The sequence below is a fragment of the Phoca vitulina genome, unplaced genomic scaffold (assembly GCF_004348235.1).
Source record: "Phoca vitulina isolate PV1807 unplaced genomic scaffold, GSC_HSeal_1.0 scaffold43, whole genome shotgun sequence".
NCBI classification, from domain to species: domain Eukaryota; kingdom Metazoa; phylum Chordata; class Mammalia; order Carnivora; family Phocidae; genus Phoca; species Phoca vitulina.
Window position 1 is genome coordinate 12,288,047 of NW_022589746.1, and position 25,116 is coordinate 12,313,162.

Here is a 25,116-nt window from a genome sequence, read left to right on the forward strand (position 1 = left end):
GAGACTACATGGTAGTAGGAGGTCACATTAAATGCTAATGAGATTTGGGAATGAATAGAAATAAAAGCTAACGCTTGCATAGTTCCCACGATGAGTCACACACTAATTGCTTCATCTATATTAATGGATTTAATCCTCCAAACAACTGAAGGAGGAAGGTGCTATTATTATGTCATTTGACAGATTAGGAAAGCGAGTTGCAGGGGATTGAGTAACTTGCGCACGGCTAGCCAGCCAGGAAGCGCCTGGGCTGGGTGCACACACAGGCATCTGGGTGCCGGCACCTACACTCACTACCACTACGCTTACTGCTCTCCCGGAGCATCAGCCATGCTTCTGATGGGGGAAATGGTGGGGTCATGAGAAGAAATGGGAGAGTCAAAGGTGAACTTTGGGGGTGGAGTGTGGAGGGGAGAGAGGATTAATGTGTTGGGCTGCAGAGGCCGTGAAGTCACCAGTCCACTATTTCTCCATCTCTTCCTATTTTTACTTCCCCATGCGATCTGAGACCCAGCGGGAAGGCCTTTAAATGAACCCACTTCCCTATCCCAGGTTAATCCAAGAGAAGGTGTGAAAAATAAATGTAGCTAAACAGGCGCTCTTATGCTTTTTTAGAACACCTGGTTTTAGGCAGCTTCTCAGTCTAAGCTTTAAGGATTGATGAAATTTCCAGCATGGAATGAAGGTTTGGGAAGATCTCTGAGCAGTGAGGCAGGACAGGAGAACAGAGTGGCTTTCCAGCTCTTTCCATGGCAGGTTCTCAGGTTCATCAGTAATAGGAAATGGAACACAGAGGGGTGAGCTGTAGACATTCAGCTCTGTTCACTAGACATTCAACTTCTTCACTCTGTTCAGACACTCTCCTCTCATGACGTAGGGAACGTGCTAATTATAATGGCTAGTCGCAGGCATTGTCCTTGGACGATTGAGTTTTTCTTTCCTTCTTCTTGAAGTCCCATGTGTCGGACTTCACGTTGGAGAGTGTAGTTTAGAATACAATATCTGTTAGGATACAAGATCGTAGTTTAGGATACAACATCTGTAGTTAGGATACAAAACGTGAGAGCCGTAATTCACATCTATTTAAGGACTTGATTCTTGAGTAAACCCAAAGAAGTACACTGAATTCTAAAATCCTAACATTATAGTTCTCTGGGAATAAAAATGGGGGTAGGGCCAGGGCACCTCTAAAGTTGACTGGAAGTTCTTTTTTGTCCCACTACCTTCTTGTCTTGGTGACAGAACTGTGAGAACATTAGCTTTTGACAGAGCTTTGAGTTGAGTTTTGTGGTATCCCTTCAGTGATCATTCTACCTGCTCCTTACAGAGGCATCTTCCTCACAAGTGTTGTCATCACTGTGTGGAAGAACATATAAGAGTGATGAAACATGTGGGCTGGAGTTAGGTCACACAGAAGCAACATGGAAACTTCTTGGGATGGAGAATGTGGGCTACTTGGTCAGAGGGTGTTAGTCTGGTCATGTCCTATTTCCTTTCCACATTTGCCTGGCATCAAAGGATTGTGTAAACAGACATGGTAACCTAGCAATCATGTTTGGGGCATGGATTGGTTAACAAGGCAAGATGGTTTGTAAGCGTCTTCCCCATTCAATGGCCACACGAGTAGATGAGGGTGGTGTAGCTCTTCACCTAAAATAGAAGAGGTTGAAATGGATGTATTAGTGTGTGTTGGGCATATGGTACGTAAGTTCCTGCTACTCCCTTATGTATCACGGGTGTGTTGGAACTGGCTTGGACCAGCTCATGAGGGCTGATTGTTAAATGTTCAGGAGCTTTGTGAGCTCCTTGTTAGATTTTGGTAGCTTGAAATTGACTGTGGTGGGAGTATTTACACCCCAGAAACTGGCAAACAATTCAAACGGGGGGCTTTGGTTTCCATGTGCATGACAGTTTATCAGCATACCGCTTCCTGTGCTATTCTCAAGGTAGACAGTGTTGCTAATCAAAAAAGGCCCTCTTTTTTGCTAAGCCCAGGTTTAGATTCAGAATCCTTCTCAACACCCTGCATCTGAGAGCAACTACCAATAAGTAGGACTGGGTACGTGAGTAAGCGGTATTTGCCATCCCTGCCATAAATGAGCTTTCATCATTGTGCCCGGTGATAGTATCCTTCATCAAGGAAGGTTGCTCTGCGTTTGACACTTTTTTTTTTTAAGATTTATTTATTTATTTGAGAGAGAGTGAGCCAGCAGATTATCTTCAAGCAGGCTCCCTGCTGAACTTGGAGCCAGACACAGGGCTCGATCCCAGGACCCTGAGATCATCACCTGAGCCGAAACCAAGAGTCACCCCGTGAGATCATTTTAATGATTTTTGGCATAAAAAAAGCCAAACCATCTTTCCCAAGGAAGCCACAATAATACCAAATTTCAGATTGAAGCTGATTAAAGCAGAATCAGAAACTAGTGCTTGGCACCATTGGACATTTCTCCCTGTCGTTTTCTCGACGTGTCTGTGCCCCACAAGCACATGTATCATGCGTGATGAGATGTTCACGGACTGTGACACGGACATTGAACACTCCCCGGGTCTCTGTGTGTGTGTGTGTGATCTCTTGCTCCACAACAAGTCATCTGGAAAACTCAGGGGCTTAAAGCAAAGCTCGGCCTGTCCTTTCTGAGGCTCGGGAATCCCAGGGGGGCGGGCTGGGTGATTCCGACTGAGGTGAGAAGAGCAACCACACACCCTCCCTGCTGTGCCGTGAGGTTGGAATCATGTGCTGGCTGGTTGGAAGGCTTGCCCGAGGTAAAGGGTCTACGACGCCTGAGGTGGCTCATCCACTGTGCTCGTTTCCACACGGGCATCCCCACAGGGCTGCTGGGGTGTCCTGAGGTCACGGCAGCTGGCTTCCCCCAGACCAGTAAGTGTGATGCTAGGTGTCAGGCAATGTCAAGTTCTTCATTCTGGGCTGCGAGGAAATAAAGAGACCTTTACACATTCTGTTCACTGCCCCTGGGATGCTTTTCCCCGTATATTGCATGACCAGCTTGGGCTCTTCATTTTAAGCCTCTGATGAAAGGTAACATCTTTGAGAAGGTGTTTTCCTCCCTGACACCCATCACTCTCTTTTTCCCTACCCAGAAACATTTTTCTTCATAGCGTTCACCACTGCATGATATAATATAACATTACACACTCATTTGTTTGCTTATTTCTCCCCCATTAGAATAAAAGCTTCATCAGGGTAGGAAAGTCACATATTCCTAGTGCTTAGATCAGTGCCCGGGCGCTAATACTCCGTGTGGGATAATGAATCGGAAAGCGTACTCGTTCTATGGAGACACAGATCTGGTTTTGGCTCTGCTATTTATTAGATCAGTGGGTGCATTCTTTATCTTCTGCACGCTTCAGTGTTCTCAGCTAGAAGATTAAAAATACCTACCTCTTGGGGTTGTTAAAAGATTTTAAAATAACATAAGGCATGTAATACCTAACCCTGTGCTCGCACCTAGTGAGGATCCACAAAACGTTAGCCTTGGTGGGGACTGTTGGTGTTGATGTTGTTACTATGATGACACCCTCAAGCATAGAGTGAAGGGCGTCATTGATACGATCGGCGATTAGCCTCACCCAAGCCTTTTCCATAGTGAGTTGCTGAGTTATCCTTTTTAGTTCTCTTTTTTTCTTTTCTCCTGAAGGTCCTGAACAGACTGCAGAGTAAATATGGTTCCCTGTACAGAAGAGACAACATCATCCTGAGCGGCACTCACACTCACTCGGGACCAGCGGGATTTTTCCAGTATACCGTGTTTGTCATCGCCAGCGAAGGGTTTAGCAATCGAACTTTTGAATACATGGTCACTGGCATCGTGAAGGTAGGCACAGAGCCCCAGATGGAGCTGTTCTTTCCCTCGCCTACAAGTGTTTAGGATCAGTTTGCTGTGATATGGAGAGAGTCCTTCTAGGATCTCAGTCTGAGCATCTTCACTCCTTCCTCACCTCCGTTCCTGACTCCCATGTAGCTTCTGGTCTCCGAGGCACTGACTGATGGAGAGAGGACAGTTCTCTGCAGGAAGCCTCATGCAGTTGTCTAAAGGGACACTTATAACCTTTATAACCGAGAGGGCCCTACATGGTCTGTTCTCTGCGCTAAGTCACTCGAAAAGGAACCCATCAAGGAACCAAAAGTAATTACAAATAATTGCAATCTTGCCTCCTATTTCCCAAACAGCATGACAGAGGATCCTGTTTCTATACATACCCTCATTGCTCATGTCCTCAATGGTAGCTGCAGACAGCACAGAGCTCCTTCCAGAACCCAAAGCCCCCCTCCCGTCCCTGGCTTGGGTGCCTCTTATTCCTCTCTTCTCATCTCTCAGCTTATTATTTACTCCCACGGGATCCTTTCTGATGTTCTCTTCATGCCTTTGCCTTCGAGATGTAGTGTCTCTCTGCTTTTTCTCATGAAGCCACTCCCAAGCCCGGCGATCTAGTCGGCAAAGGCAGACATGTCTTTGCAACAATGTTTTCCAGACTCTGCCTGGCAATTCATGACTGGCTGCGTGAAATCAATCTCATGGGTTGCAGTACGCATTGAAAAAACAGAACTAAAACAAAACAGATTGGAGAATATCATGCTGCCAAACACATAGTAAGGGTGTAGTTCATCTTGTGGACTTTTGTTTTAGGACACAGACGTCGATGCATATTAAGTTGTGATGAAGAATGTATTGCTTATTGTGGTTTTGAGTTAGAAAAGTTCGAAAAACTTTGCCTTAGAGGGTGGGGGATGGAGTGGGTATGGAGGGGGGAATGCCCTACATGTTAACAAATCCTGGTCCAGTGTTGGGGGAGTCACTCCCAGTTTGGCCGCCTGAACCCGAGGATGGTGCCTGATGCAGGGGCCCTAGGACACTCAGGTGCCCATCGGCGCGAGTTTCCCAGTTCATGGCAATTCAGTGTCTCAGCCCCGAGGCCCTCTGTGCACCCCGAGAGTGACCCTGGCCGCGTGGTTCTCCAGCTCTCATCCCCTGGCAGGGGCAGCTTGGAGACAAAGGAAACTGTCCACAGAGCCCTTCTGTTTATATCGACTAAGTCTGTATCCCACCAGGATTTCTAAATTCACAACTTGCTCGTGCTCTCTCTCTTTAACCCACAGAGCATCGAGATGGCGCACAAAAACATGAAACCAGGCAAAATCTTTATCAACAAAGGAATTGTGGAAGGTGCCCAGATCAACCGAAGCCCCTCTTCTTATCTTCAGAATCCTGAGTCAGAGAGGGCCAGGTGAGGGGGATTGTCAGAATCAGATCATGTGTTTCCTTTAGCCATCGGCGACAAAATCTAAGAACACAGCTGTTCCTCGAGGAACGTGGCAGGATCCTGAAGGAGTATTAAAGCTAAGATAAATGTAAAACATGCTTAGTGTTTAAGAGTGGCAGAAGTCCAAAGTGAGTGTGGGAGCACGCACCATCCCGCACACAAGTCTGGCCTCTTTGCCAGCTTCGGGGGTGAGTTTGGATGGTGGAAGAACTCTCAGCTTTGGAATCAGGCACGACTCTGGTCATATCTTAGCTTGATCACTTCCTAGTCGTGTGACCTTTGGTGATTCACTTGTTCGTAATCTATTGGCTCTCAGCTTCTTCTGTAAAGTGGAGATAAAAATGTGCACCACATGTATTTGTTAAATTAATGAATAGCTCTTTTTATTATGTCATTCAGAAGAAATCATCTCTGTCCGGGAGAATGTGGCAAGAGAAAGGACATAAAAGGTTAAAGAAACTGGAACGAAGAGCAAGAAATAAAATGAGCATAATTGAATGGAACAACTAAGGGAGATAGTTTTTGTTGTTTTTTGTTTGTTTGTTTGTTTGTTTAAGTGCCAAACCAGGTTTGCAACAGAAGAGAAGCGCTTGACTAGTATGGCATAGTAAACGAGTATCTCAGTTTCAATTTGACCACTTGACATTTTACATTTGTCTCTGTATTTTTTAGTAGATTCCAAAGGAGTTGATTTTTAGAAAACATAACCTGATTTCCCTTGAAAGGACATGAAAGAACCACTTTATGCGGCAGGTCATGAATGTTTTTGATTTTGCATATTCCCTGCTATTTCTAAGAGATTCCATTAAAATTTAAAGAAGTAGAAATTTCAAAGGCAAATCTTTTTTGTAGGAAATACGAATATGTTATAGAAGATTGTGTGTATGACATAGAGATGTATATTTCATCTCCAGTCGGCTGGCCTGATGCCTCTGACTCTGACAGCATTTGCAGAGGAATGAGGTCCCGGATGTGGTTTATAAGATGATATAGCATGTCAGGGCGCCTCGCTTACGGAAACGTGTTTTGGTTTTGGTTTTTGAGTCAGCTTCTACTGCTGGTCACACAGGAGGGCCAGGCTCTGACATAGAAGTGACTGAGTTTCTTTGTTTTGCTGACTAGGTATTCTTCAAATACCGACAAAGAAATGGTCGTCCTAAAAATGGAAGATTTGAATGGAGCTGAACTGGGCCTTCTCAGGTACTCTGTTTACTTTGTTTTGTTTTTCATTCTGTCTGGATAACTTTCCTGAATCCTGAAGAGGGGGTGATGAGAGAAGAGACTAGAATAGTGGCAGCAGGGACTGAGAATCTGTTGAGTAGTTAAGAGTCCAGACTTGGGATCCAGCCATGGACCCTGGGACAAGGTTCTCAGCCTCCCGGAACCCACTTCCTCACCTGGAAAACTAGTGATGGAAGCAGAATTGAGGCCACCTCAAGGAAGAAGACGAGGCAAAACTACAGCTTGGCATGGATTTCGTTTTATATGTAAGAAAATGTGGATTTTGTTTTCTTCAAAAAGAAGGCATTTGCATTCATGTGTGAATTTTGTCCCTGCAATTGGACTGATTCAGGAATTGACTGGATGGGTAACGGTGCCAGATGCCTCGATGTGCGAACTTCCAAGTGATGTAGGATGCCCAATGGAAGCTCAAGATGGTGCATGGGCACTGCAGTTAAGTGTAGGTTGGGGTCACTCTAGGTTCTTATTGTGATGAGTTACGTGACTTTGACCAAGTTACTTAACTGCTCTATGTCTCAATTTTCTTACTTTAAAATTGAGGGATAAGGTGAGTCCTCAAAATGTTGATAATAAGTGTTAGTAAAGGCAGTAGGGGCCTATCAGATAGAATTATGAAATCCTTACGTGAAAGTTTCTATGGAAGTCAAATTCACATTAATTAAAAGTAATAAGAGGTGAATGAAAACATGAAAGACAATGAGCAGGACTGGCACTATAACTAGATGGGAGATAGCCTGGTGGTGAGGTGTTCCGGTGTTAGGTGTAGGTCTTAGGACTTGAGTTCAAATCCTATCCTGCCACTTACTAACCCTGAGGCCTAGGGAAAGTAACTTACCTACTTACACCTCAACTATTCCATTTGAAACTGGGAATAATAATACCTCATAGGATTGTTTCAAGATTAAATGAGGTAATACATGCAAAGAATGCCATTATTGGCTTATCAAAGTGCTTGACCTTCTTAACATTGGAGTTACTTCTTTGGGTTTCAAGTGAGGTCACTAGAAACTCCCTGATAAAATAAACTTTATTATATGGGTTGACATAATAGGAGTCATTCATCCATTAATGATTAATTCATCTACTGATTAGTTGCCACCCCGGTGTTCCACTCAATAGACTTTTCTAAATGTTAGGCATGCGGGTCTATGCTGGGGGTGTGAATAAGGCACGGTCCCTATCTTGAACGGTCTTACCAACTAGTGGGGTGATTGGGGCAGGGACAGAGACAGACAGACAAGTAATCATAACATAAATCAGATGGCCATCAATGCTACCACCTGGGCACAAATAAATGCTGTGGGGATTTGGAGGAGGTGGTGCTTGGGATGCTTGGGAGCATTGTGGAAGGCTTCACAGAGAAAATGATGTTTGAACTGGATCTGAAGGAGCCAGGGTATTTCTCATGGAGTCATGAAAACACAGTGAGCTGTGAGGCCAGAGTATGGGTGACTGTTGGAGAGCGGTGAGGGATGAACCTGAAAAGGTGAGCTAATTCCAGATTGTGAGTCACTTTGTGGGACATTTGGTTCAGAGACAATCAGGATACGAGCATATTATCTATGACTAGTTAGAGAATTCCACATTTGTTGGGAGAAGAAGGACCCTTTTTCCTTATCATTTTTGCTTAACTCTTGGCTGGATGACTGAGACCATTCATGGTTCCCTTTTATTAGTTTCTGAATCATTTAACAATGCCAATGGAAAACTAAAACATGTTATCCTTTTGCCAGTTGTTCTTTGCTTCCGTGCGTATGACTATATAACATATCTAGAAGTCCCAGGGTCAACTGTCAAGGTTATAACAACTCTCCTCCATCTGCTATGCTTAAGACACTGCAATAACTTTCTATTGTTTTTGTAGCTGCCATATGTTATCCTTGATGTAATTGCTCCTGCAATTGCCTCTTGTTGCATAGTGATAATTGCTCTTTGAATGCATTAAAAATGTTCCAAAGCATAAAGTCGAGTCTGGGCAGAGAAGTCACTCAGCCACCATATGTAGGTGTCTGCTGTTAGAATCCCAAGGTAGGAGGAGTATGAATCTCAGATTTGCAGAGCACGGGTATCATCTAGTTCAAAGCTCAGCTATGGCCTAGAAAGGTGACATGACCTGTCCAATGTCACGGCCAAGACTGTTCTCTTTGCCCTGAAAATCATATTGAAGTCCACAATTGATTCTTTCTTACTTTCATTTTTGTTTTCATTTCTTCATTCAGCAAGTCTGCACTGGATACCTATTATGTGCCATGCAGGACTCCCTAGTCCTTGGAATGGTGCATTTCCTGACTATGAAATCAGGAATCAAATACCTTAGAATCAAATCCCCATGCCTGTGCTCCTTGAGCAAATCCCTTAAACTCTTGGAGACTCAATTTCCATATTTCTCTAATGTGGATATAATATCTTCTCTCCACAGGTCATTATTCACTCATTCATTCATTCATTTATTCATTTATTCATTCAATATTGTAGAGTATTTGTGTCATGAACTGAGCTAGCACTATAGATAGACTGATGAGCAAAAATAGAATTTATAACCTTATAGAATTTATAGATTTTATAACCTCCTGGTAGAGACAAAAAATCCAAATAGTCATACAAATAATTATAATTGGATTCGAATTGTATAATTGTATAATTATAATTGGGTTAAGTGCTATGAAAGGAACATGTGTACAGCTATCTTAAAGGGACTTGACCTAGTCAGGGAGATTGGGAAAAGCTTCCCTAAGGAATTAATTAACAGTGGAGCTAAAAACCAAAGGAAGGGTGAGGATTAACTGGTAAAATGGGGGGGGGGAGGAGGATGTAGTGGTGGTGGAAAGGAACATTTAACATAGACAGAGAAGCATGTGCAGAAGTCCTGTGGCCCATTTGAGGAGCTGATAGAAGGTCTGTGTGGCTGGAGTGCAGAGGAGGGTGTTGTGAGTTAAAGTGAGTCATAGAGATCAGATGCTATGATAAAGATTTTGGTCTTTACACCAGGGGGGAATGGAAAACCATTAAAGTGTTTTAAGCTGGGGTTGGGAGTTGGAGGCTCTTGAAGGGTTAGGAAGATTGGTGACCTGAAGAATGGAATAGAATTATGTGTGTGAAATTATTCCATAAGTCATTAAGTTCTTTGCATTTGTGAGGGCATTATTTGCTTTGGTTGGCCTGTCTATGCTAGGAAAGTGTTTCTTTTTGCCTGATACTACCTCATGCAGAAACAGTATACGATTTGTCTCCAGATGTGGAGGACATGTTTGGGAGGTTCTGAGTTCTGAATTAAAATGGAAGCTGGGTAGCATTCCCAAAATTCACTTTGGAAGGGGGGGAGCTCTGGAAGTCACCTCAAAGAAGGAGTCTGGTCCTTCAATGGCGAAACACGACATTAAATTTTGAGATCCTGTTGTCATAGGACACCATGTGTAAGAGGGAACTGTGAAGGGAGAAAACCAAGCAGAGGTTTCAAATGTCTGCACCCAAAGGAAAGTCATAAGGGTGGGCAGATAATCTGAATGGCAGCTCTGGTTGGTGGCAAGTCACTTTTCCCAGTAGCCCTTGTCCCTGCAGCTCTGGGCATGGCGGTGGGTGGGTGGCAGTGGGGGGAAGAGGGGAGGGGACCGGCTCATTTCCTCGAGCTCCATGCACCAGCACAGGCTTGGTCTCACTGCTCTTCCCTTGTATCTCTCCGCCCTGTCAGGGTCTCTTCCTTCAGCTTGCAGGAGTGGCATGGACTCTCTTCTTCTTTTTCTTATCTTGTCAGCCCTGTTGGGCTCCGTCTGGCATGAATCCTATCAGCCAGAGCTGTGAGGAAGGTGTGAGCAGGTTTCTGAATGATTGCTCAAGTGTCTTGTGTTTTAGACACTGCAAATCCTCTTGTTCTTGCAGAAAGGGGTCATGTGAGGGGGTTCTTTAAAGATGCATGTTACAAAACCACAGGATGATTTGTTCATCCCATTTGAATAATTGGTGTACACACTTACAAAAGCCCAATTTATGACGTTATGTGAATTTATTCGAATGATGGTGACTTATAGAACTTGGTTGTGGGGTGTGTGTGCGTGTGTAAATCTTCTCTACTAGCTATGACCATGGCTTCTTGAACGATCATGTCTATCTGTTCTACCCTCTGAGTTCTCTCCTCAGTCTCCTTACCGCACTCACAGAGCAAACATGGAAAGCTCAGTGCCTGCCCTTCACCAGCCATTCTGGACTTCTCCTTCCTCTACCTCATCTCGTCTTTGTCTGTACAAATACCTTCTCCATTAGTGTTAACTCTGGTTTGCGAAGCCGTGCTCTCTATTTCTATGACCTGAATTTCTTCTTCCTGTTCTGCCTCGTCCATGTTGCCGTGAAGATTGATGCCGTCTTCTTGCTCCAACTTCCGGTCAGCTCGCTTGGGCTGTTCGTCTCTGGTAGAGGATAGCCCGAGGGCTATGTAGTGAGTGTTTGACCTGCGTCTGGTCCATCCCTGTTTAAAGTGAAGCTGCTTACTAAACACTCTGATGACAAGGGTGATGATAGTTGACTGATGACAGAGATAAATCATGCTTGTTAATTTAAAGTGTTAAATTTGAAAGTTTAAAAACCAAAAGTTTATAGGGGCACCTGGGTGGCTCAGGCAGTTAGGCGTCCAACTCTTGATTTTGGCTCAATTCATGATCTCAGGGTCATGGGATCAAGTCCTGCCTTGGGCTCCGCACTGGGCGTGGAGTCAGCTTGAGATTCTCTTCTGCCCCTCTCCCCCGCCCCCACTCACATGCATGTGTGCACCCTCCTCAAATAAATAAATAAATCTTTTTAAAAAAGAAAGTTTACAACGTTTAAAAACCAAAGCCCATAAAACCAGTTGTCATAACTGGCAGAAGGCATTGGACTAACTTGATTGTTGGGTTTCTGGAATATTCTTAACCTGAAGAGATTTGGGAGGCTATTACTTTTTTACTCCAAGTATACTTTTTTTTTAGTGTAAAAATAATATGTACTCACCATGGAAAAATAAAAAGATATAGGCAAGTAGAAAGAAAGAAAAATTAACTCCAAGTTTTACTTCCCAAAGTCAATCGTGGCTCATATTCAGGTGCATTTTCTTCTGCCCAATTCCCAATGTAGAACAAAAAATAAAAAACAAGCTTGTCTAAAAGGTCATTCTGTAAAAGTAGATGCTTGGTTCCACTCACTCTGAGCACTAGAAGCTTTAAAATACTGTGAAAAATATTAACAGTGTATCTCCATGGGCTATTAAGTGTGTGTGTGTTTTGTAGTGATTCTCTTTACATCTAATAATGATTTTTATTTTTGTCTCAAAATCTTTGTATTCTCATGCTAGCATAACTAACTCAGCTCTCTGCAGGTAAGAATTTGCAAGTATATTTTTCTATCATTTTCTTTCAACTTTTATTTGTTCTTATATTTTAGAGGTATCCCTTATGAATATCATATAACTTTGTTTACTTTGATAATCTTCATCTTTTCATAAGTGAGTATAGTCTATTTTTAGGATTGTGATTATTACATATCTGCCCTTTTGGGGTATCTTTTCACTTTGTGCTATTTGTCTCTTTTTCAATGCCTTTTCTCCTTCTTTTATCCTTTTAGGATTAATAGAGATTTAAAAACAAATCTTTGAATGGAAGATTATAGGGATGCTGGGTGGTTCAGCTGGTTAAGCATCTGCCTTTGGCTCAGTTCTTGATCCCAGGGTGCTGGGATCGAGCCCTGCACTGGGCTCCCTGCTTAGCAAGGAGCCTGCTTCTCCCTCTCCCACTCCCCCTGCGTGTGCTCTCTCTCTCTCTGTGGGTCAAATAGCTAAATAAAATCTTAAAAAAAAATAAATGGAAGATTATAGTTTCCAAAGATGGCGGCAACAAAAACTCTTATCACATGTATTCTATACAAAGTGACCTTGATAGGATCCATTAAAACATAGAGAGGATTTCTCCAGCCCTTGAATCTTGGCTGGCCCTGGGACCATTTTGATCAATAGAAGGGTGGCAGAGATGACACTGTGGCAGGGTTGGTTTTTAATGGACTTAATTCTTTAGAGTAGTTTTAGGTTCCCAGCAAAATTAAACAGAAAGTGCAGAGATTTTCCTTATACCGTCTAACTATCCTTTCCCCCATCAATATCTGGGACCAGAGGGGTATATACATTAAAATCAATGAACCTACGTAGATATATCATCACCACCCAAAGTCCATAGTTCACATCAGAGTTCACTCTTGGGGTTGTATCAAGTGGTTTTTAAAATCTTCTCTCTTTTGTTCATGTATTTTATAATATTTCAATAGTGAACAAAAAAAAAAAAAAAAGGAAAGAAAATTAAAAATCACCTGGTAATTCTGGAACAGGATAGCTTCTATTAACATTTTGTTACATGTCTTGTTAGATCTTTTCCTAATCATATCTATACATTTTTTTATTTGAAAAAGTGAGACTTTATATACAATTGGTAGCTTTTTCATTTAGAAGCACCATATGAATACCTTTCAATGCTTAGTGTCTTAGCATCTTCTAAATCACCATTTTAAATGGCTGTATAGTATTCCATTGTATGTATGACAATGTACTCAACGAATCAGCGATCATTTGATACTTAGTTTATAGTTTTTGCCATCATAAAGTACAATGTGATAAGCATTCCAGAACAGATATTGTGTATTTTGCCGGTGATTTCCCTAAGCTGAATTCCTAGAAGTGTGATTGCTGGGCTAAAAAGGAATGCTGGTTACTAAGGCTTTTCTTACAAATTGCCAAATGGTCCTCTGGAAGGTTTTTGCTAGTTTTCACTCCTGCTATCCAAACATGAGTGGAGTGTTGCTTTCCGTGTTCTTGTCAATCTTGGTATCATCATGCTGTAATTACTGCTGAATAATAGATCCCCAAAAGCCAAATCACTCTGTCTTCCTTTCAGGTTCTTCAATTCCAGGTTAGTTAAGTTGGATTTTAGAAAATACTCTTTGGGCCATTTCTTGTTTTGTTTTTGTTGATTGCTTCATCATGTCATTTAGGATATAAGAATTTTGATTGCAGTGACTTATTAGAATCCACCCAAACCAGCTATCTTTCCTTCATCATCCAGGACTTTTGAAGACAATAAAAATAGCTGAGAATGTACTTCTCTTCTCTGGAAGAGAGATGATAGAAAGATTTTTCCAGGATGCTGGCCACCAAGTTTACCTGTAACTTCAGAAGGGCTCCCCTTGCTATCGTTCGTTGTCTTTCTTTAATCTGGGCAGCCTGGTCTGTACTCACTGTGTCTGCTTGTTTAAAATTCAGGCCATCCTTTGGGTCCTATTAGTATAATGCAACGAAACACTCTTTCCTCTCCTTCCCCAGATAGTTTGTAGTGGGGCAGGGGGAAGACTGTAAGGGAAGTGAACAAGAGGTGTGTGAATCAGGGTAACTCACACCAGGTGCCACAACAAACAGGCCATGAAATTCCAGTAGCTTAACCCCTTAAAGACTCGAAATGTGCACATTTCCCACACATGCAAAGTCCAATAAAAATTGGGTGGTCCCCCTGCATACGTGTGATTGGCCAGGGCTATTCACATGTCCCATCATGCTAGTGAGACGGGGAAGTAGATCACATTGCGTGTTTTGTAAGCCCTTAAATCTCTGCCATAGGAGGGCAGGGTTTCTTCCTCTCATTATTTCATGTGCATATGATGTGGGTTGAATATACACATGTTGAATACACAAGTCCACACGCATCATGTATTTTAGTATTGTGTTAATCTTATGATACACATACATACACACACATACACATAGAGCTTTGTATCTCTTTCCCCCTTACCATCACCATCATCATCATCCTGGTCATCAGCTGCAATGGCACGATCAGGATTAGCACCATCCATCTCATCGTAGTGATAAATCATTCCATTCTTAGTGTAGACCAGTCTTCGTGCTAAGCACCTTAGATGTATTTGTTCCTTTGGTTGTCAAATGTGAGGCAAATACTACTATTATCATTATGTTACAGAAATGAACACCGAGGTTCCAATAGATTAAGTAATTTGTGTGTGAGTCTGGAGCTAGTACTCTAGCTGCTAAACATAGGGCCTCTGCAGTAGCGTCTTAAGGCGGCCATAACATTATTATGGTCTGGCTGGCTTCGAACAACAGACATTTATTCTCTCACATGTCAAGAGACCAGAAATCCAAAATCAGGTGGCAGGGTTAGTTTCTCCTGGAGGCTTTCAGGGAGAATCTGTTCCATGTGTCTCCCAGCTTCTGGTGGTAGACCCATCACTCCAATCTCTGCCCTCATCTTCACAGTGCCTACTTCTCGATGTTTTGGGGCATCTCTCTGTTTCTGTCCTCTTATTATGAGGACACCGGTCACTGGATATAAGACCCAACCCAGGCCAATATGATTTCATTTGCTCTTTCCCTTGTTTATATCTCTAAAGACTACTTCCACATAAGGTCACATTCTAAGGATCTGGTGGACGTGAATGTGGTGGGGGACACTATTCAACCCACTACAGCTTCCTATAGTGTATTTACCTAAAGAGCTCCCATTTTATTACATGTCTTCATGAACACTACCTTTGAGGGGATGTACAATATTCTTTTTCCCAGTTGGTGGACATTTAGATTGGAGAGGGCTGCCGTTAGCATGTAGGACCTTGATGCACAACATACGAAGGCGCTCCCTTCTCTGGGCTGACTGAGGTGCCTAGCTCCGTAAGCTGATCAGGGGCTGGATTTCAGCCTCCATTTACCCCCTTTGCAAGTCCTCCTTGTGCAGGGCACAACATGCATGCTGGACGTGGTGGCCCAGGTTTGAGAGAACGGCACTCGGGGTGGGTTTGCTACTGTTTTAGAATATGGAAGAAGCTCAGTTGTGCATTTGGCTTTTCTTTTCTGCTTCGGAGTGGGAAGTGCAGAGTGTCTGAATTAGAAGAGGCCCTAGAAAATGCCTCAGTTACACGGAAGAGAATAATTAGAAGATTCTATATTAATTTGCTGTGTATTGATTCACAGAGCATAGTCAAAATTTATTATGTTCAGTTTTAGGAAATAGAGACCCAGAAATTTTCACTAACTTTGCTATAGACTTTGCTAACTTTGCTATAGGATCAAATCTCAAATCTCTGGACCTTCCTTGGTACCTTGATTGTATCCTGCTGACCCCTGTAGAGCCCTGCTTTAGCTGTGATGTAATCATTATTTAGAAGTGTTTATTTTTTTAAAGGTTTTATTTATTTATTTAACAGGGAGAGACACAGCGAGAGAGGGAACACAAGCAGGGGGAGTGGGAAAGGGAGAAGCAGGCCTCCCGCAGAGCAGGGAGCCCGATGCGGGGCTCGATCCCAGGACCCTGGGATCATGACCCGAGCTGAAGGCAGACACTTAACGACTGGGCCACCCAGGCACCCCTATTTTTTTTTTTATTAAATATTTTATTTATTTATTTGAGAGAGTTAGTGAGTGAAAGAGAGACAGAGAGAGAGAGAGAGAGCACAAGCAGGGGGGAGGGGCAGAAGGAGAGGGAGAAGCAGGTTCCCCGCTGAGCACGGAACCCAATGTGGGGCTCCATCCCAGGACCCTGGGATCATGACCTGAGCTGAAGGCAGATGCTTAACCTACTGAGCCACCCCGGTGCCCCTTTAGAAGTGTTTATTAATAGGGGCATATTTATCCTTTTATGTCCATATTCTAACTTCTTTTGAAGCTACCTCAACCTTTCTTTCTCTTTTTTGAACTCTGCTTTGAAGAATGTTTTTTTTTTTTTGACCAGATAAAATAGTGAGTGCAGCTTTCTTAAACTAAGATGACCACTTTTCTGCATATCTTTATAAATATTCATCTATTGCCATAGTACTTTGGTTGTTGTGACAAGCCAGATATTTTAATAGCATATATTTCAAAGGCCAGAAGAGGAAATGTACAACATCTTCTTATTCTGAAATTCAAATAACTTTGTCGAATACTCATTTTTTTAGTTTTGTAGAGAAAAAAATTCTATTAATTTTCTAAAGCCTAAAATAAATGAAAATAAATACATGAAATTAGTAAGAATTCAAGTCTGAAGCCTAATTAGCAGACCAAATTTCTTAGCATTTTCTTTCTCTTCAGATATTGTTGTTCCTTGATGGTTCTTCTCTATGTTCCTTGGGGTTTAGCACAATCCAACTGCATGCCTGGCTACTAGTAAACTCATGCTGATTGAATGAATAGAACAATTGCCATATCTCCCTGCCCTTATCCATTCTGCTGTGGCCAGATTGACTATCCATCCTCCAAACCCACTATACCCCTTTCCATCTCCATGCCTTTGCTACCAATGAGTTTTCTCCAGTGATCCCCTTGCCAAGTTCCTAGTCATCTTTTAAGACCCAGCTCCGATGTCAACTCCGCTATGAAGCATTCCTCAAAGGCAGGATGATGCCTTGTTCATCTCCATGTCTCCAGTGCCTGGCACAGAATCAAAGTTAACGAAATGTGTACTGAATAAGCCAGTGAATGAAAGGAAGGGACAGAGCCAGTATCCCACGGCAGATAAGAACTTGGGCTCTGTGGTCTGACAAACCGGATATTCATGGACCTGCTTCTTGACTTACGATGGTGTGACCTTGGTCAGATTACTGCATCACTCAGAGAGGTCATTTCCTTAGCTGTAAAATAAGGACAATGATAGCATCTGACTCAAAGCATTCTTGTTAGAATGAAGGGAGATCCTGTGCATAAAATCCTTCACCTAATCAGTGCTAAATGATAGTCAGTGTTGATAAATTGTTCTACGGGTTTCCTTTGATTGCACCAGAGAGATTGCGGTCCTGCGGAGTCTTGCTGATCTCAGTGCAATTCTATCAGATGCCAGTATTTTGGTCCAGGAGCCAGGGAACTGTCATGGCCTCCACCCCCTTTTCCTTCCAAACTAGATGGAGTAAAACTGCAAAAACACAGACTCCCAACTACCTGGAAAATGCTAATTGACTAGAATTTTTCTCTGGCACTTGAGTTTTAGGAGAAAGAGATAAACCACAGACACAAAAAAGAAACTAGTGCAAGGATTTTTTTTAAAAATATAGAAACTGCAAGTAACTTCTAGGGGATGACCTTAGAATTACCTTTAGCCTAAATTTCTGTCCCTTTATGTGGTGGCAAATACATACCTTGGGGATTGAATTTTGCATATAGACTGGTGATTTGGCCTAACACTGTTTAAAGGAAAAATTTGAAATGGATGTCAACGTGCAAAAAACCTATTATGGAAATTTTCAAATATATGCCAATTTAGAGTGATTAGCCTAATGAATCTCCATGCAGCTCTTATCCAGCTTCAGTAATTAGCAATCCTCTGCCACTCTGTTTAATTCCTCCTCTTCTTTTGGTTTGTTTTGCTAGACTTTTAAAAGCAAATACCAGATATCAAATCATTTCACTCATAAATATTTCAGTGTGTATCTCTATCAGGTAAAAAGGTAAAAACAGTATAACTATAATCCCTGATCTTAATGAACAAAATTAAAAATAATTTCTTAATACGGTCTAAAACCCAGTCTATATTCTGTTTTCCCTGTTTGTACCAATAAAGTCTTTTTACAATCCTTTTACTGGAATCAGAATCCAAACAGTCCACAAACTACATGTGTTGGCTATTTGTTTGAAGGCTCTTAATTGGTAACAATTCCCCTCCTTTTATCCCATGCTATTTACTTCCTTTTGTTTTCAATTTAAATTTTTTATTTGAGCATAGTTGACACACAATGTTACATTAACTTTTGGTGTAGAACGAAGTGATGCAATATTTCTGTAGGTTATGCTGTGCTCACCACGAGAGTTTCTACCCTCTGTCACCATCAACAGTATTACAATATCATTGACTCTATTCCCTATGCTGTGCCTGTCATATCCATGACTCATTCATTCCATAACTGGAAGCCTGTATCTTCCACTCTCCTTCACCCATTTTGTTCAGCCCCCCACCCCTTCCTCTCATGCCCTTTACTTAAGAGTTTTTAAATTGATAAACATTTCACAAAAACATGGATTTATGGAAGATCTGGCAGGACTGGTTAGACGCTCATAAGCAGCATAGTAGAGGCTATGGTCTTTAAACCATGCAGGTACCTCCAGGTATCCACAGTTCATGCCAGTCCCCATTCCACCAACCAGCTTAACCCACCTATGTTGCCTGCCCAGCTCCCATGGGCGTTGTGCTGGCGATCTCTGACCTACATATACATCTGTTGGGCAATGAGGACTGAATCCTGAATGACAGCCTTGAAGTTTAGAAACATCCCTAGTCATTAAGTAAATGCTCAGTTTTGTGCACTCTATTACTTAGTTAGGAATGTAAACTGAAATGCTTAAAGAGCTTTCAGCAAGGACCTAAATCCACAAAGGATTTTTTTTTTTTTTACAAATCTTAAATTGGCCTGAAACTTTAGGGATTGGCGTCTCTCTTTTCTTGAGCATTCATTCTAGTGAATTTGCTTCATAGCCCTCCATTCTGTAAGTCTCTTTTTCACCTTTGTGAAGGTTTGAGCCTACAAAGGCCACTGGACAAGGTGTCAAGGGACCCTAGCTTTAGTCTTGGTCCTCGATGACCCATGGGCTGCCATTTTGGCTCTCTGAGACACCTTGAAGTGGAAGGAATAACTGCCTAGCTCTCAGGGTTGTTGTGAAGTTCAAGTAAGGTAACAGATGTGAAATTAGTTCATAAACTGTGTAGCTCTACACTTAAACAAGGTATTACTATGCACAAGGATACATCAAATTATGTATAATAGCCTCTTTCACACCTCTCTGCACTTACTCTCTTGTGCGTTTTCCCTGGAATGCCCTTACGAATTAATTGCTAGTCATCTGTGATCCCCAAATACTTGATGCCTCTTTCTTTACAACATTTGCCACACTGTATTAAAGCCATTTGTTTGCATCTTTGTCTTCTGCAAGATTCTGGGCATAAACTGCAGTTTATTCAGTGCTCAGCACACAGCAGACTCTCAGTAAATATCTGCTGAATTAGATAGGATTGATTTTAATAATTATTATGTGCACCTGTCTTAGAGGACAAAGTCTCTGCCTACACAATGCGTTAGCTATATTGTCTGGTCACTGACCAGTCTTGGCTCTTGTTAAAAGCTTTTGATGATGATGATGATGATGATGATGATGATGATGATGATGAGATAGTTATAAAAATAGAGTTTTATATTTTTAATTTAAGTAAATGATTAGACTTTTGGAGTATATTACTAATCATTTAAGCTCACCAACAATGAAAGAATCTAAATGTGGAATGCCTCTCATTAAAAAGAATTTCCTTTCCTGCTGGGGAAAACTTAAGCTACCAGTCATTGTTTTTGGCCCCATTGTCTGGTTCTCTTCACGAAGCGAGGGCTCCTTGTTCTCCTACAGCTGGTTTGCCATCCACCCAGTCAGCATGAACAACAGCAATCATCTCGTCAATAGCGACAACATGGGCTATGCCTCTTACCTTTTTGAGCAAGAGAAGAACAAAGGCTATCTACCTGGACAGGTGAGAATTTGTGTCATTGAAAGCATCATCTTAATGTGCTGAGTATCACCATTCATGCAGTGCTCAGAAGAGCTGATTCAACTAATGAATCATTGAACACTATATCAAGAACTAATTATGTACTATACAGTGGCCAACTGAACATAAAAAAAAAAAAAGAAGAATAGCTGATTCAAATCCTCAGCATCAAGTGTCATCACATACTCACATGCTTGGATAAAAAGAATTCTCCATCTTCCCTGATGGGGAAAGAAAAATTAAAAATGGCTAACTGTGTCAAATACTACTTATATGGATGGCTTCATACAGTTACAATTGGTTGGATAAGGAAGGACAAGTTCAAGATTTTGGCAATATGGAATAGTTTTTGACCAACTTGGAAATATGATAAGCTGTGTTGATGTTTACTTTTGTTTTCAGAGCTATAAGTGTTAACCCGACTGAGGACAAGGTGATGCGTCTTTTTCACTGGTCTGGATTTCCCTGTTAATGGTGAATTTCCTTTCAAGGAGTTTGTCTTCCTTTCCTTCATTAAGGCCAAAGTCAGAGACAGCCCTAATGCACCAGACTTGTTTTTTAACTTTGAAACGCAATGAGGGCTGGAATTCGAGATGGGGGCTGGACCTCAGTGTGTACTTCAGAAAACTCTATGTAAATTACTGACTACAGACCGCTAAGTGGTGAGAGGGGGACCCTGCTCTGTTTGACCCTAGTGTCCAAGTCCCAAATGCAGAAGAATAGAAGAGGATGAGAGCCCCAGGCCCTTGCCTAGAATAAATATCTAAAAGGTGTATAATGTTATAAAAGTTATTGGTCCCGTGAACATTTGATCTGATCTTTTAGCTCCTTGTTGACAAAACACTTTTTTTTTTTTTTCATTTTAGATTGAGTTTTAGGGAAAGAAAGGAAGTTCCCATTTATGATCACTGGCTGCTAGGCCCATTGAGATAAGTTATCTTTTTGGTATGCAAAGAGACACATGATCTCCGTTATCTCTTTCCCTAAGAAAACTGAAGACATTGAAGGTGGAATGGTAGACCAGCTAGCTGGGTTGAGGTTAAAGTCTTGCACCACTCAGAAAACGTTCTGTGTTGTTACTTCAGGTTGAAGGGATAAGAGAAAAGCTACACGGAGGCAGATCTAGATGGTGGACACTATATTTAGGCTCAGTTTTGCCACAGGAAAATCTGGATTCACTATATTTTTTTTCAGCCAGTAGATTTATTTTTCAAGGAAAATCTCTGAGCTCCAAATACAATACCAGAGAATAGCTTGATGAGTCAGCATTTTATGATTTGTTGTTGTTGTTGTATGCTGTGTTTCTTGTCAAAAAGTTTCTGTTTGTGGCACAGGTTTGAAACTCTCCTACTTGAGATGGCTTTATTGATCATTGGGATATCATGGGTAGTAATATATATGCGGACTGCAATGTGAATTTTTTTTCAGAAATTTTCTCAGAATGTTATACCTCCTCCTTTTAATTGTCTGCAAATGATTTTGAATTATTCACCAGAGTGGATTAAATGTTTGCATTTTTAATGGAAGTCATTATGGGAAATAAGAAAGAATAAAAGACACTTGGATGTTTCTTTTGGCAGGGACCATATGTAGCAGCCTTTGCTTCATCAAACCTGGGAGATGTGTCCCCCAATATTCTTGGCCCACACTGTGTCAACACAGGAGAGTCTTGTGATAATGCCAATAGCTCTTGTCCTATCGGTGGGGTAGGTAATCGTGACATGAAATCTTTGTTTTTGCATCTCATGTGCATTTTATGTTTAAATATCCACCATTAACTTATAATTATGTTTTTCTCAAGTATACACAGGCCTACTGACTGCTAGCTTTTCCTCTTCTCAGAAGCACCCACTAAATTCTGATTGGGTAAAATTCTGGTTTCCCATTGTATTGACCACTAAGTGAAGTTAGTCAATGTCAGAGATGCAATACCCTTCCCCAGATTTGGACAGTCTGAAACACTTCGCCTTGGCATTTCTGACGTCACGAGTTAGTAGCAGAAACTGCCTGCCTGAGATGTTTCTCACTGATGGGAAAGTCTATAGGATTTTTAAAAAAATATAAGATCAACATTTTTTTTCTTTTCTTTAAAATCACAAACAGGCGCTTGAGTGGCTCAGTCAGTTAAGCATCTGCCTTCGGCTCAGGTCATGATCCCAGGGTCCTGGGATCGAGTCCTGCGTCAGGCTCCCTGCTCAGTGGGGATCCTGCTTCTCCTTCTCCCTCTGCCACTCCCCCTGCTTGTTCTCAAATAAATAAATAAAATCTTTAAAAAAATGAAATAAAAATAAAATAAAATCACAAGCAAAAAATCTTGCTGTAAAAACTCACACAACATGGAAAACACAGACAGCCGTAATAAGTGAGTCCTATTCACTCCCTTCCTCCCCGCCTCACCATGAGTTACGACTATCACACCTCTTTCTACATACTTACTTAAGTACTCATGAACAAAATTTTGTAACTTACTTATTGATTTTTTTTTTTGGTCTGGGATTCGAGTTCTCCACCTCATAGGTCTTTAAAATCTTTTTATGACTATATATAGGTCTGTGTGGTAGGTTTTAAAGACAACAAGAACGGCTGTACCATTGTTTATTTAACTGCTTCTCTGCCATGTTCATTTAGGTTTTTTTTCAGCTTTGACTTGAGCAACAGATGCTAGTTTCTGGGCTCTTATTCTTTTTGTATTTAGAACATGTCACCTGTGATATTACTTTTATTAAACATCATTTCTGGGCTATTACTTCTATTCCAGTCAATGCCACCCAATGAGTAGTATGGTTTTAACAATTCTATTTTTCTGTTATATATTACCATTTTTACATGGAAAGTCTTCCTTTATTACCCTTCATTTGTAAAATTTCCACACAATATTAATTAATTCAATAATTAATCAACAATTCAACAATTAAGTCAATAATTGATCTAATCATTAGATTTAAAGATTACTTGTTAAATTCCAAAATTCAGAGATGAAATGCTTAAATAAATTATGAGACCTATTTGCAATAGAATATTATGCATCAACTCAGTGTGTTGTGTTGGAATACTTAATGTGGGAAAAAGCTCATAGTACACGATGTTGATTAAGAAAATTGGCTTTAATATTGCATATTCATGATGATTGCAGTTTTGAAAATAAATGTGTCATAGTAAAAAGACAAAGTGAAACACACTGAATTGTTAACCCTGGTTTTCTCTGTTTGGCATTATTATAGGGGGTGTTTATTCTGTTTATCTTATTTATTGTTTTTATTCTATTTATACACTTTTGCATTTTTTTCTACCATGAGCATACTTTGTAATCATAAAAAATTACAACAAAATCATACCCTCTCCCACAACAGAATTCTGTTTCTCTCTGTTCTGCTCCATCTGTTAGATTGGCTTCCCTCATGTTTGCAAGAGGGCAGTCAGTACTGAGGAAGGGGTATCCTTCTCCCCCCCACCCCCACCCCATATACGGTAGGAGACAGAGAAAACCTCTCTTCTAACCATGGAATAAAAGTTCTTTTCAGCCCAAATGGGTCAATGGAGGTATAAACCCATTCCTGGACCAAAGCAGTTCCTGGGGAAATGGTATGTGTTGATTGGCATAAGCTGGGGTTTCTTCCCAGTCTTTGGCAATGCCCAGGGAATGGCCGTCATCATCTTAGACTGACCTGGAACTGGGAATAGAATCACTGACTGTTAAAGAAGAGATGCCTTTCTGAAGAAAATCGTGATTCACTTAAGAAACCAAAAGAGGGAAATGGGCAAATATTGCCATGTCTTTTGCTTTAATGTTGCTTCTTCAAACAGATTTTTTTGAACTTTAGAAACTAGCTTTGATGTAAAAAAAGATATATGCTTGTTAAAAACTCAAACAATACTGAAAAGTTCAGAAAACAAAACATGTAAAGGAGCAGCCCCTAACCCCACAATGAACCTGTTAAAAATTTAATGGTCTGTGTCCAGCCACCTGTCCGCATGTACAGTTGTATTTAAATGAGGTCCTACTGTAATGCTGTTCTGGAACCTGCTTTCTTGTTTTCAGTGAATATACTTGAAAACAACACTTAAACTAATACCATATTTTTCAATGTTAAGTACCCTAAATGAGTTCACCAATCCCCTACTGATGAGAGCTTTCTTTCCCTCCCTCCTCTCTTCCTTCACATCCTCTCTCTTCTGTTTTTCCTTCCATCATATAAACATGCTCTGGTCACTATGTTGTACATATTTTCATGCGTGTATGAGTTTCACCTTAGGACAAATTCTTTTTTTTTAAGATTTATTTATTTATTTGGAAGGGGCAGAGGGAGAGAGAGACTCCCAAGCAGACTCCCCACTAAGCGCGGAGCCTGATGTGAGGCTCGATCCCACGACCTTGAGATCAAGACCTGAGCTGAAACCAAGAGCCGGATGTTTAACCGAATGAGCCACCAGGGCGCCCCTGGGGCAAATTCTTAGAAGTGAATTTGCTGTCCAAGGGAAAGCATAGCCACCATGAGGTGTCTGTCAGTCCCGTTCCCCCTAACAGAGCATGAGTGAAAGTTTCCCCAAACTCTCACTGACACCCAGTTTATCAATCTTTCAGTCTTTGCCAACACAACACGCAAAGAGTTCTTTGTAGTTTAAATTTATATTTAATTATTCATGAGACTGAATATATTTTAATGTTGAATGGCCATTTATACTTCATTTTTGTAAATTACCTATTTCATCCATATTCCATTGTATATCCATTAGGATCTTTTTTTTTTTTTTTTTTTTTTTGCTTTTTTTCCTCCCAGCTCTATTGAGATGTAATTGATATACAACATTGTATAATTTTAAGGTGTACAATGTGATAATTTTGATACACATATAGGATGCTTTTGACTGCAAATAAGAGAAAACCCAACTCAGTATGGATGAATCAAAAGGTATTAAGAAAGTATTCATCCATATTTTCTTTTAATACTTTTTAATTTTCAATTATAATATTTAAGTATCTGGTCAATCTCAAAATTTCCTGGTATAAGAAGTGAAGTAAAGAGCCAGATTTATGTACTGATCTTTCCCAGAGGATCATCTAGTTGTTCCAATATAATTT

The 25,116-nt window shown here is 41.1% G+C and overlaps 1 protein-coding gene across 4 annotated transcripts in view; it reads left to right on the forward strand.

Moving 5' to 3' along the window:
- The window catches only part of ASAH2 (N-acylsphingosine amidohydrolase 2), a 95,071-nt gene that overhangs the window by 32,799 nt on the left and 37,156 nt on the right, over window positions 1-25,116 (forward strand). For all 4 annotated transcript variants that reach the window (XM_032430388.1, XM_032430387.1, XM_032430390.1 and 1 more), the window contains 5 exons: window positions 3,660-3,836; window positions 5,120-5,247; window positions 6,406-6,483; window positions 19,898-20,018; window positions 21,617-21,742. In XM_032430388.1, the coding sequence (XP_032286279.1) occupies window positions 3,660-3,836; window positions 5,120-5,247; window positions 6,406-6,483; window positions 19,898-20,018; window positions 21,617-21,742 (630 nt within the window). The remainder of the gene's footprint in view (window positions 1-3,659; window positions 3,837-5,119; window positions 5,248-6,405; window positions 6,484-19,897; window positions 20,019-21,616; window positions 21,743-25,116) is intronic.